We start from the raw sequence: 13,867 nt of genomic DNA on the forward strand, positions 1-13,867 counted from the left end.
TTTCTTTTTTTTCTCTTTTTTCTCATTCAGACACAAATTCTTTTTGGAGGATCCCATTTTGCTTCTAATAGTCTGTCATACCCTACTGCTTAGATGCGCCAGCTTTTTGGATTTTTCTTTCCTGGTACTCTTCCTGTAAGCCTCAAGAGTGGTGGAAACAAACATTTTATGTAGTTTCTCTTGTTGCAGTTCAGTCCTCCTGGCTTTTAGGCACTGGATCTTAAGTTCGTTATGGACCCTCTTAGAATAGCTCTTTGATAACAAGTTTGAAATTTATCAAGCACAGAGTTCAAGAACAAATTAAGATCTGCTTTTCATCTTGTGTTACTGCATCTAGTAGCTCCATGAAACAGTCATCTCCAGCATCTAAGCATCTAGATGTGGTATTATGCCCCACTGTAACACTTATATTAAATATTCATAAGTTTTCATTCACACAGCTTCTCCCTCATGTACTGCTCACTGTTTACTGACATCCTACAGATTTCCTAGCTAGACTTGAAATTTCAATCCATCATTTTTTTTTTGCTTCCAGATACTATGTACTAGTTTATGTGCATAACCAACTTATACATGGCCTACCTTGTCTTGTATTTTTTGTTCCCTGCYATTACCGCCTACTGTTAATTGTTTTCTTTTACTTGTATTTCTGATATGCCTATTATGTCAGTATTTTTGTTTAAAGGTAACTGTTCTAATCCCTTGTATTGTACCTTTGACTAATAACCTTGTGCAAAAGCACAGATTCATTTATTAGGTTTTATTAGTTCTTTCTGCTTAACAGTGTCCTGTTTAGATTGAACTGTTTGTCCTAAATATTTTTGATTATTTCTTAGCTATTTTTTGTCAGCTTTTTCTAGGGAATAAGGAGTTTTTATGAATTGAAATCTGGAAGACATGTTCTTCTCAACTGCTTGTTCTTCATACTTGTGAACTTTTCTCCAATTCTAGTTGCAAATTCCCTGATAACTTTCTCATTAAGTTCTGTGGCCTAAATCAAAATTTTTCGAAGCCTTTCTATTCAGAATTCCTCTGTTCCAATGTTTCCCCCATTGCTAATGAGTCTGAGGTTTCTTCCTTTCATCATTTTCTCAAACACACATTGCAACTATGCTGCTGTATCTTTCTGCTTCGTCCTCTAACTGATCTCTGGAAAGATTTCAGCAAATACKACCATGGAGGGTCTTGTCTATCGATTTGTACCTAACAGCCTAGATTTTATCTTGAGAAACATCTCTTCTACACTATGGGTTTGGTTAAAAAAWAWAWATATATATATATATCTGCTTATATATTAAAGCAGCTATTTGCCAGCTGTGGGGCTTGCTTTTGATTTCTTCTTCATATATATGCCTATATAAAGTAGAAAAAAAGGAAACATTAATTTTCCATAGGATTTTTTTTTTGCTTGATATTCAGCAGGAGGAGAACTACTTAGTTAATTTTCAGTTTAGAATTTGGTCATGGTTGATAATGTAAGGCACCAGAATTCCATCAAGAAAATGAAATTATCAGGTTGGTATTAAAAAAAAAAAAGAATAGGTTTTAGTGAGAAACTCTCCCATTCATTGCTACTTCTAATAGATAGACTCAGTCTACCCTATTTTTCCTCATGACCTATAGTCATGAAATGCTCTCTCATTCTGGAAATTCTATAAGGTGAATGTTCTTTGAGACATAGCATTTCAGGTTCAGTTCCACTACACTCATCTTTGTGGTCATTTGACTCTTCTATTAGGACATCATAGCTACTGGAGAGAGTCCAGCGTAGGGCTACAAAGATGATCAGAGAGCTGGAGCACCTGCCCTGTGAGGAACGGCTGCGAGAGCTGGGCCTCTTCAGCCTGGGGAAGAGAAGACTGAGGGGGGATCTTATCAATGCGTATAAGTTCCTGATGGGAAGGTGTCAAGGGGACGGGGACAAACTCTTTTCAGTTGTCCCGCGTGACAGGACAAGAGGCAATGGGCAGAAATTGAAGCACAAGAAGTTCCGCCTGACCGTGAGGGGGAATTTCTTCACTGTGAGAGTGACGGAGCCCTGGCACAGGTTGCCCAGAGAGGTTGTGGAATCTCCTTCTCTGGAGATCTTCAAGGCCCACCTGGATGCAACCCTGTCTAACATGCTGTAGGAGACTCTGCTTGGGCAGGGAGGTTRGACTAGATGATCTCCAGGGGTCCCTTCCAACCTGACTGATTCTATGATTCTATGATATAGGTATTTTAATCAGGGTATTATTAAATGTCTACCACTACTACCATCTAAAAGAGTAGCATTTAATACCATATTGAATTCTCCACTGGGGATAGATGTAGACTTTTTTTAACCACAAAGCTAGGAGCCTTAAAATGAGGTTAGTTACTACTACCTTTGTGGATATTTTTTCCCCCTTTTTCCTATGTTGACCCGAACACACCATTTCTGTCAAATATTGACTTGGAATAAAAAAAAATATGSAATGGAGACTTCTTTTAGAGTTTGAGTTACCCATGACAGAGTGCTAATATGCTCTTCTAATGTGCTAATGTGCTCTGCTCTCACAGAGGATCTGTGACACTGTGTTTAGTTAGCACTGACAGCTATAAAAACAGGCATTTTCCTTCTGTACTCAGGATGAACTTCTTATCTGCATATTTAACTTGATTTAGAAAATGTTTATGACTTACATGCTCATCATAATGAAGAAGAAATATACTAAAACATCTAATTCCTGTTAATATTGTTCTCACTACTCTTTATAGTTATTGAATGAGCAGATGTAGATTTTGGAATTTAGCAAAGTTAAGAAATGATATAGTGTATATGAGTCATGTGGCTTTTGTTTACATGATTATATTTGTTTGTTTTTCAGGGTAATTTTAATTCAACAATATTACAGTGATATACAGAATACATCAAAAATAGTTTTTTTAGGAAGAGACTTACTATTGAGTCTCTTCCTAAGTCTAAAGTAATCTACCAATGAGAATATGTTTTGTCAAAATAAGTCTTTTATTTTCTTTAAAAGCAAAATTTTTCCCCTCCTCTTTGAAACAGAAACAGCTTGGAGTGAGAAGAGTTGGTATCAATGAATGAAAAATGGGAGCAGCAATGCACTTAAGACATTTGGCCTACAAATCATTAGTTTAACTAATGGGGAAACATAGAGAGGTTAAGTAGTTAGAGTGATGAAAGATTTATTGAACTCACTCTATCTGGAAAGATTAATAGAATACATTCAGGAGGCCTGCTAGTATTTGAACAAATTAGAATTGAAAGACTTTATCTTCAAGTATTAATTCCAGGACAATATCACCATATTAAAAAGAAAAAAAGGCATACTTATCTAAAGATCCCCCCTGTTCCTTGAGTGTGGGAAAGGACATCTGCTGATATGATCCAAAAGCCATTCATGTGAGCATTTATATGAAGAAATTCTAGATTTGAAGGTTTTGAAGGTACTACTAAAGTAAATTGGGAACAATTATTAAATTTTAGTGGCCTGAAAAAAAMTGAGGAAAGATTATGTTTTCCATCTCCCCTATCCCTCAAAAAGATCTGTATTATAACATTGTGAGTAGTGCTCTCTGAGGGGTTCAGTAGCTAAGACTCTGCTTTCCTAATGGAAAGAGCCCAAACTGAAAATTATTGTCTCTTTTTCTCTGAGTTTCAGAAAGAGGAGACAGTGTTGCCTAAGGGACGTGCTGTAAATAGCAGACATCTAATCTGGAAGGCTAGCTTCTTCATATCTTTTCTCTACAAGAAAGCGAGAGGGAGAAAACAGCTGTGGCCTAGCTTCTACATTTGTAAAAGTGCATAAGCCACCAAGTGCTTTCTACTGCCTTGCTTCTGCCAGGGTTAATGAACTGCAGGAACTGGGGGGAGTGGAATGGTCAGTGCTTGGGCTGCCCATAGGGAGCACCTGGCAAACTGCTCCACACAGTGGCGATGAGATTGCAGTTTGGGTTGCAAATGAACTAGTCCTGTCATAACCTGCCTTCTCCTCTTGGCTCAGTTCCTCATGTGCACTCCTTATTATTCCTTGTCCCACACCCCCACTTGATGATTGATCTAAGTTTTGAACTCAGCCTCAAAATGCCTGTGCCTCCTCCACTCAGAGCCAGCCTTAATCTTCCTTTTATAGTTGGAATTTATGTGGGCTTTATCATTATATTTTTCTTGTAACCTTTGCACAGAGAGAGATTTTGTTCTACTGTAAGGTCTTACATTGTTGTTCTAATTACTACAGCTCATTTGATAATATCCTAAGGTTCAGGGTCATACACCACTAAAGCACATTGCAGAAATGTAATGACAAAGACGATTTTTGTTCCACTTCTTACAGCCTTTTGACAATAGGTCTCCCTCATTAGATTCTGTGGTTGCAATTATCTTCTCTTTCCTCATCTTACTTCTGTTTATCTGCTTATAGGGCACTCTTTATTGCCATATAAGATCATTGTATGATGAGAACTTTTTTGAATTGTTCTTATGTAATTATGAAGATTACATACKCCTCAGTAATAGCATGATGGTTGGTTAAATAATTGGTGAACTTGAGCAAAACTTTCTTTGATAGTTTTGGAAAGCTACTTTTGTGATCTGTCTGACCTGCCCAGATCAGATAAGTTGATAAGCTGATTGATAAGTTACCACTGATCAATCACTGAGGAATAAGACACTGCAGGTAGTTGCATGCTAGTTGTTAGGACATAATTTTGAAGCTTTGTACTGTAAAGAAATACTTTTTTATTTCCATTTACTGACTTCCTGTTGTAGAATAAAAGTAGGTACACATTGTCACTGGTCTGTAGTCATGTTTGAGCCCATTTGATCTCAATTTTCAAGTAGAGCAGTATACCTAACATTATACTTTTTAAAAATAATTTTTATTCCCAACTATTCATATAAGATACTATATATAGGAAGTACTCTTGACAAAATAAACCAGCAGTTAATGCTGCATTTRTTGATCAATAATATCTACTGACTGGCTGAACCCATATGTAGGTAACATATGTGTTCAAGGAGTTGATTATATTCTTGTTTGTCTCCAGGAATCCGTAAAGACCGCAGAGGTGGGCGAATGATGAAACAAAAACGTCAACGAGAGGAACAGGATTCCAGGAATGGAGAGGCTTCTTCTACGGAGCTGAGAGCTCCCACCCTTTGGACAAGTCCACTTGTGATTAAACATAACAAGAAGAACAGTCCGGCCCTGTCCCTGACAGCAGAACAGATGGTCAGTGCCTTGCTGGAAGCTGAGCCACCTATAGTTTATTCTGAGTATGACCCTAATAGACCTTTCAACGAAGCCTCTATGATGACCCTGTTGACCAACCTTGCAGACAGAGAATTAGTGCACATGATCAACTGGGCAAAGAGAGTTCCAGGTAAGGAAAAAAGTCCCAGTGGACTGTAAAAAGCTCAATTTGACAAATCAATARAAAATGACATCTACCACACTTCAATCTCCACATAAGATTTTAATTTCCTAATTTCACACGAGCTGTTCATTTAAGTATAGATGCATAAAAACATCAGAAATTTCATGTTATGTTTGTTTGTAGAAGACTGGCAATGAAAGTGACTTTTTAAAAGGAAGATTTATTCAAGAAAAACTATTTTCCTCAAACTATAGAATGTGGTACAGTTTTGGGAATGCAAATCCTTTTTTTCAGATAACAGACAGCAAAAGCACAAGTCAAGTTTAGCAACAGATTAGCAGCAGCCTAATCTAAACAATTTGATCTAATCTAATTATGCTAACTATTTAGACCTCTTTTGAAAAAAAGGGTTGCTCAGATGTCTGTAATGTATGCCATAAAATTATCATTTCTCTTGAGCCCATAAATATTAGCATCTAGTAATTATTTATTTTAATTGACAAGTTTGTCTTTTCAAACATTTGATCTCCCATGAGTTTCAGGTCTGAAAACAGAGAGCTAGAACAAACACTTTTTATGAAAAAGCTTTTCCTACTGAAACTGACTGTTTTTATCTTAATCATTTTGGTGCATTGTGGTTGCTTAGCTTTAGCCAGAAAAAAAAATCCCTTCTCTAGAAGGGAATTTTGGAATTGAGGGAAGTATGTACACTTTTGGTTAACCATAAGTTACACACAGAATCACAGAATCAGTCAGGTTGGAAGAGACCTCTGGAGATCATCTAGTCCAACCTCTCTGCTCAAGCAGGGTCACCTACAGCATGTTAGACAGGGTTGCATCCAGGTGGGCCTTGAAGATCTCCAGAGAAGGAGACTCCACAACCTCTCTGGGCAACCTGTCCCAGTGCTCTGTCACTGTCACAGTGAAGAAATTCCCCCTCACGTTCAGGCGGAACTTCCTGTGCTTCAATTTCTACCCATTGCCTCTTGTCCTGTCACATGGGACAACTGAAAAGAGTTTGTCCCTGTCCCCTTGACACCCTCCCTTCAGGTACTTGTACACATTCATAAGGTCCCCCCTCAGTCTTCTCTTCCCCAGGCTGAAGAGGCCCAGCTCTTRCAGCTGTTCCTCACAGGGCAGRTGCTCCAGCCCTCTGATCATCTTYRTAGCCCTRCGCTGGACTSTCTCCAGTAGCTCCATGTCTCTCTCGTCTTGGGGAGCCCAGAACTGGACACAGTACTCGAGATGAAGCCTCCCCAGGGCTGAGTAGAGGGGCAGGATCACCTCCCTTGACCTGCATATGCTCATTATCTATTCTTTTATGTGGTTTAATTAATTAATTTCAGTGAAATGAGAAAGTAGTTTCATGTTTAAAGTTCACCATTTTTTAAGTTTATTTTTATTTTCTTTGCTCTATTAATTTTTACCTGGATTGGTTCCTGCCCTGGGTAATGACCTTGTTGTCTGAACATTAATGCTATCCCTAATGCCAGACAAGACTGAGCCAGTTTCATCTTTGGAGAGGATCTTGTGCTTAGACTGGCTACATTAACTTACTTAGAAGTTGTTTCAAGTTAAGTTCAGGTGCCTAAGCCAGAAAACTTATTCACTTTTCYAGTTAAATAGCTGGTCTGAAAGAACCAACTGAGGTTTCCTTCTGCAAATCTCCCTTTCTTGTCATTCCTAGACTTCATAACTGCTACAACCCAAATTATAAAGCAGGTGCACTGGACTAACTGGTCCAGAAGACCAGTTACAGACCTTGGTTGCAGAATTAACCTTTTCCTTGTCTGTCGTGACTGAAAATCAAAGCAGTGAAAAGATGTAATAATTTATGTGAAATGGACTAGTTATCTCTGATCTGTTGCTTATGGAATTAAATGCACGTATTACAGTGTGCTACCACAATTGATACAGTTGGTGTCAATCCAAGCAGTATGACTGAGGCATGAATAGACATTTAAAAAGTCTCTGAAATTCACTAGAATTATAAGTTGCTCATAGGGCAATTTGAGGAGGATTACGTTGTTGATGGAAAAACTGTTCTGTGGCTAAAACAAAGAATTAAGTCTTCAGGGCTGTTTGTCATAAATTAACGTGTAAATATTTATTAAAAATATATTGTGCATGCTGTAATTTTAGCTTCATGGTAATACCAGTTTACATGGTAATTTAGACTTTGTAATTCATCGGAATTTTGATCTCTCAAATTTTTACTGTGGGCCTTTATTTTGTGAACATTGTATAGCTGTTTTATGAAGGGATGTGAGAGAACACTACCGCAGCTTTCACTTACTGAGTGCATTACCTCAACAGCATTACTTAGGTTGTGCCATTTTCCTGTTGTCCTTCCTTTAAACTTGGCAAGGCTCTTCCTGGTAAATCAATAACCCATAAAATCTGAGTCTTTTCCAGTCCTCATGGGTTCCCTTTTTACCACTTTTCACATGTCACTTTGTGGGCTCCAGCTATGATCAATGAGAACCTGTGAGTGTTTCATTTCTCATCGTATCTCATAAGAAATCATGTGAGAATTTTGTCCGTGACAAAGTTGCAATGGTATGAATGTAGAAAAAAAAATGAAGGCTTGATCTCAAATCTTTTCGAGTCAAGAGCTGTTTTTCCTGTTAATTTATATACACTTGGGATCATGCCTTCACAAAATTCTTTTTAAAAATGAGTGTGCATCTGTAGTGATTAAATTTATTCATAATCAGAACAGGTAAATTCAAATGACATCTCTACTGATTTTACACACATACTTAATCTAATTCTGTTAAAATCTATTAATTTACACCCAACACGAATATGCTACATTATAAATTCATTATGCTGTCTAAATCTATTTCAGCTGGAAACATTTGTCTTCTATGACATTTGATTTGGATAGTTAGTGTAATTAATCAAAATGTGTTTACATACATAGCAACTATGTTAGGGAATGCAGATCTATTCTTAATTTTTAATTAAGCTACTTATGAAAACTCCRTAAAACTGCTTGTCAAATGATGATTGCATCTGGTGAAGATCAAAAAAAGCTGGCTTTACTAAATATACCTGTATTTCCTAAACAGTCTTCTGAAATTTGAAAAGCAAATGCATAAGGTTGTCACATATTTGTGTATATTCTATTTTAATTTAAATAAATGTGCCTGTTGAGTGTCAAAGAGCTCTTAAGAAGAAATTGAGATGAATGACCTATCTACATACATGAGTAAGTACTCTAATAGGTGATTTGATATAAAACAGGTGACCTTAAGTCAAAAAAAAAATCCCTTCCCAGCCACAGTTTGATCTGTTAGGCACTGTGTGGAAAACTGAATCAAAGTCCTAAAATGACAGAGACCGAAGTGTGAGTACTTTGGGGATTCTGAARCTTTGTGTTAGCTTGACACCCAGCTGGTTGGGGTCATGGCTTGGATTCCTGTATGCATGATCAAAACCAGAACTTAAAGCGTTTTAGAAACTTTTTTTTTTTAAAAAAAGAAAGCCTGAGGCCTGATAGAGTCTCTACAATTAGATTCTCTGTAGGGTTTTGGAAGTAGCAATTTTTGACCTGCTTTAAATCTGTTCTTGAATCTGTCACTTGATCCCAGCAAAGGTTCAGTATCCTTAGCACCTATTTAATCTTTAGCACCTTATCAGTTCTTCAGCCCTATTAAATCTTAGAAATGCTGATCACTTTTCAAAGATAGAGYCTTTGGTTAGACTATTTGCCTAAGTTTCCTTCTGCTGGAATATGCTGGCAATAACTGTACTCTAAAGAGAAATGTGTCAGGTAGTATATATCATAGTTTCATCTCTGCTGTGTGTTGCCTTTGAATACTACTTTATTGCTAAGAATTATATAATACTGCTTTGTTAGAGAGTACTTTTATATACTTTATGCATAAACAAATAGAAACTGAAAAACTGCTTTTTCTGTTTTGTGGAGAATTTTGTAAAACAACATTGTGGGATTCCACTCCGTTATTTTCTCCATTAATTTACTAAGATTTAAAGCTTTAGAATCTAGAATGGAAACATTTTTTCTAAAGACCAGTTATACTTTTTACCTATAGAAAGGCAATTAAAGGAAATAACCTTACCTGTGTGCACCTCTCAAAACATTGTACAAATTCACTTACCTAAATGCAGGCACTTAGCTAAGGGCGAGGAAGGAGTAAAGTGAACATGAGTGGCTGAACTGAGGGTAGATTGAGAAGTTGATATTAAAAGAGTAGAAATGAAATGAAGATGCAGCTTACAAGTTAAGTGTAAGGACTTCCAGGGATTTGTTCAAAGGTTATCTTGCTGTGTATGTTGTAAATGGTATGTCAAAGCATTTAGTAAAGTTCTTGTTTTTGTCAGCCAGTCTTTCTGCTGGTGGAAGAAAAAACAGCTAGTTAGAAGATGGACTGGTTAGAAGGAAATCTTTTTCCTTGGAATAATGTAATAAAGAAAATAAATTTCTGATGGGCTACCTAGTGTAACAGAGACAGAGGTTGGTAGTAGAGCCATGCTGAGGACAATCTCCAAGTTGGGATGAATACCTCTGCAGCATGCCTTGACTGGGAAGTCATTGCGACAACTGATCGACAATTTTTTTTTTTGTAACATGTTCAACATTAGTTTGAACTTTTGACTTCATGTTGACAAGTTTTCCTAAGCTGACCCTGCAGTCTTGGTGATGTTAACAAATTGCTAGGGAAAAGAGTTTAGCAGTTTCTTGTCTATAACCTTAGAGAATAATCTTCAGTGTCTAAGTATAACGTGACTGTTAACTGAGGTCATAAGAAAGTTTTCCCATGATAATGCAATTCATAATACACCAAGTGCATTAAAGTTTGTTTTAATTTTTCTTTGAAACCTTGGCTACTGGTGCAAGTGGGTTTGCCAGATGACATAGACAAAAAGAACTGGTACAGTGCCCTATGACATACGCAAAAAATTAAAGATACTCCCCAGGACCTCTTTACATAGCCTAATGAGTATTTTGGCTTAAATCCTCCCAAATGGTCTCTTTAAGACACCAGTGGTGCCTTCTGATTACCCAAGCCAGCTGGAAGAGTCAGCAGCTGCACACAAGGCAGGTGCAAACAGACTGTGGTGAGCTAGAGTTTATACACATACATGTAAATTGAGCCTTTTACCATTTAATGGGGATAAATCACTAAAATCACTTTCAAGTATGGTATCAGAATAGACAATAAAGGTCCTGCTTGTTTCTGAATCATATAATCCTGAAAAACATGGCTGTCTTCTCTTCTTGGCCTATATAACATGTCAAGGATGTACTACGGTCTTCGGTCTGATACCGTAGGGTTTTTAGTGAATTTTACTCATAGTCTTTGTTCCAGTGAGCAAGAACATTTGCTGTTCTACAGCAATGCTGATATGTCTAAGGAATTAACACATTGTATGTTATTATTCATTTACTATTTATATCATAATTTCCATATCTGGAGTACTCTGTTCAGTATCGGAAGCTGATATTTTCAATGCGATGATCAATAATGCCTTCTTTGTAGAGAAGCTCTTGAGACRTTAAGGTACATAACGAGCTTGTATAGTGAGTTCATGGTAAAGAGTGTAGCTTTAAGGAATTTTGCTGTAAGAGTGAAATCTTTGGCACTGCTGCCACAATCTTGTATAACTATTTACTACAAGTACAGTAGCTGTACAGTTTAATAGCTCTAAAATGGTACGCTGGGCATACAAGCTTTGAAGTTTTGAGATGATTCACGGTGCTGTACTTATTTTATGGCTTCATGAACCGAGGAGATAAACATTTTGGCACTGAATTTTTTGTTTCAAAGCTACAGAAGTTGTTATTTTCTTAAGATATTGTTTTCTTATTTGACCTTCTAAACTGTTCTGTTTGTTAAATTAGGAACAGTGTGTAAAGAGGCCAACAATAGCCACAGTTTTACCCTGCGCTTTGCTGACAACAAACCTTTGCAGCGAAAATGTGAGCTTTTTGTGGCAGGAAGGCAGTTCTAGATAGTGTGTTAATAACCCTATATGTGTTTAGGTGCAGAACGGTTTACAGAGCTTCTAAGTATAGTGATTCTTCTGGCAATAATTTATGCTTAGCATAAAAAAAAAAATGCCCTGCAATTGCTGTAATAGTTTTTATTAAAATCACCAAAATATCTGCTGTATTGTCTCTCCTCCTTTGGCTAGTGGGGTCTGCTGAGGAGACTTTTAACAATTTTATAAAAATCTCTGCCTTTCAGTTACTTAGTCTGACATAATCTTACCCTAACTCCACCCCGACTTCATAGAGAAAAATAAAGGAAGCAAATAGATATGCAGGTAATTGAGAAGTGATAACAAGCACCTAGATACTACATTAAAACTGCTTTTTACTAGTTTCATTTCTGTGAAATTTCAGTTCATTACCATGAATGTATGAGATGAGAATCAATCTTTATAGTGAAATAAAGCGATCACTTACCATATTATCATATTTGAATTTAATCACCAAACCAAAACAGGTAACATGTAATAAATAGCATGATTATGAGAGGCAGCAGGGTACAGTTTAAATTACTGAATATCAATTAAAGGCTTTCCATCACTGTTTTTTTCATTTTGGAAGCATGTTTGTTGTTTATGTCTATATTTTGTTTAAAAAACACACGAACAAAAAACTGTCTTTCTCCTCCAGCTTCTGGGTGCTGTATGAGACAAACTTGCTCTTGCAAGTAGATTGTGTTGTTAGTATTTCTAGAATTGCCTTTTAGCTCTTTTGAGGTGCAATGAGGTGTATTTCCTCCTGTAGAGAAATTTCAAGTAGAAAAATGGACCAGACAGTGTGGCACAAAGTTTTGCAGGTGAAATAGGAAAGGAAAGAAGCTGATTCTAAAGAACAGCAAGAATTTTGAGAGAATTATATGCATTGGAGGCTTGTGTCAGAAGGGAGAAAGCCAAAACCAAGAAAAAATCAGYGGAAGTGTTCAGAAAGGAACATAGACTTTGGCTGTAGGGATATGTGGGATCAGAGATATAAATAATCAGTGCTTTGAATATTTGATATAATAAGAAACTAAAACAATAATGTGAGGAAAAACGTGAAGTGATTTATTGTAAGTAAAATAAAAAAAAATAGCCTTTGATTAACAGTAATGATATTGGAAAGTTATGGAATAAATCCTAATGCATTGGTACTGAAACTGTAGGGAGCCGCTGGGAAGGCGGGATGGGATATGCTCGTATCAAGGCTAGGATTAGCAAGCTGACCAGCACCATGGGAGAAAAATTAGACTGCACAAATAATAGGATCAGAAGAAAAAGATGGTGGGAATCAGTCTGCTGAGCCAATAGTAATTTCAGCAGCTCACCCTTAGCTCTCTTACTCATTTCTAAGGCTTCTGCCAGAAGATGGTGACTTATTCGGGGACTCTTTGATGCTGAGCGATCTGTTTGTTGCCTGTTCCCCCACCCCAGCAAGAGACGTGTGCTGTTGCCTGCTCTCCCTGTACCATGCTCTTCCTGGCTGTCGGCTCAGAGCCTCCTGCCCCACTCTTCTATCAGGAGTGAGGTGTTTAAGAATGAATTCAAAGTGGGGCATTTCAACTTGCATAAATTCTCAAACAGAGGAAACAAAGTAAGGAGAAGAGAAGTTTGATAACCGCTGTCCTAGCTTGTCTTTTTGTCATCAAGGTTTCTGTATCTGAGTTAAGGCTTCCAGGTTAAATAGTTGCCTTTTAACACGATCAAGTTATCTCTTTTCTCTATCACATTTTCTATTCTCAAAATGTTTTACATGGATTGAATTTCTGAAATTATTTTGAAAACTTGCTGACGTTAGCCTTCAGGCTTATTAAGTGGAGTGCTGCATGTGCAGTCTGTAGGCCACAGCCAGACCTGGAACCGGGCACTGGTGAACTGCAGCCTGTCCTCGGGGCCTGCGAGAGGCTTTTGAGATTGAGGTGGTGAGACACTGTGTGCAAGCAGTGGCTGAGCTGGGGTAGGGCAGTTGTTGTAGGCCAGACACCACAGAAGCGTAAAGAGGAGGATGGACTTGTCAGGCAGGTAACAATTACAGAACATTGGGATCAATAAAAACCCATGTTCTAGAGAAGTATTTGTATGCTTGCAAATAAAAGGAGTTACTATTTGCTTCCTTCATCTGAGGTATGTTCAGTGTCCTGTAAGCTGATGCCATCAGTGTCCTCTACTTGCTGTGTAGATGACTCTAAAGTTCACATTGCAGAGATAGAAACAGTGAATAGCTGAGGAAGCCGTCGCTCCAGGACTGCAGTTAAATCAACATTCTTCTTYGGCTAGGTAGTAACCATTTCCCCAGCCTGACCATTACACAAGGACYTTGAACTGAATGATTGCCTTGAATGGACTTGAAACATGTGCCTTCAAGACCTTTTTTTTTTCTCTCCTGACATCCACCTTGCTTGCCGTTTTAAGTTCTAGGAATATAAATAAGATTTAATATGTCATGCCCCTAATCAGAAAGAAAGGGAATCTTTGAATAAGATTAGAGGCATTTCCTTGAAGGTTT

At 37.5% G+C, this 13,867-nt stretch overlaps 1 protein-coding gene across 1 annotated transcript in view; it reads left to right on the plus strand.

Annotated features, from left to right (window-relative positions):
* The window catches only part of ESR1 (estrogen receptor 1), a 181,333-nt gene that overhangs the window by 120,613 nt on the left and 46,853 nt on the right, over window positions 1–13,867 (plus strand). Inside the window, exon 5 of the mRNA XM_085308427.1 lies at window positions 5,035–5,370. Within this exon, the coding sequence (XP_085164553.1) occupies window positions 5,035–5,370 (336 nt within the window). The remainder of the gene's footprint in view (window positions 1–5,034; window positions 5,371–13,867) is intronic.

This window comes from Rhea americana, unplaced genomic scaffold (assembly GCF_003343005.1).
Source record: "Rhea americana isolate MKP2758 unplaced genomic scaffold, rheAme1 scaffold_275, whole genome shotgun sequence".
NCBI classification, from domain to species: domain Eukaryota; kingdom Metazoa; phylum Chordata; class Aves; order Rheiformes; family Rheidae; genus Rhea; species Rhea americana.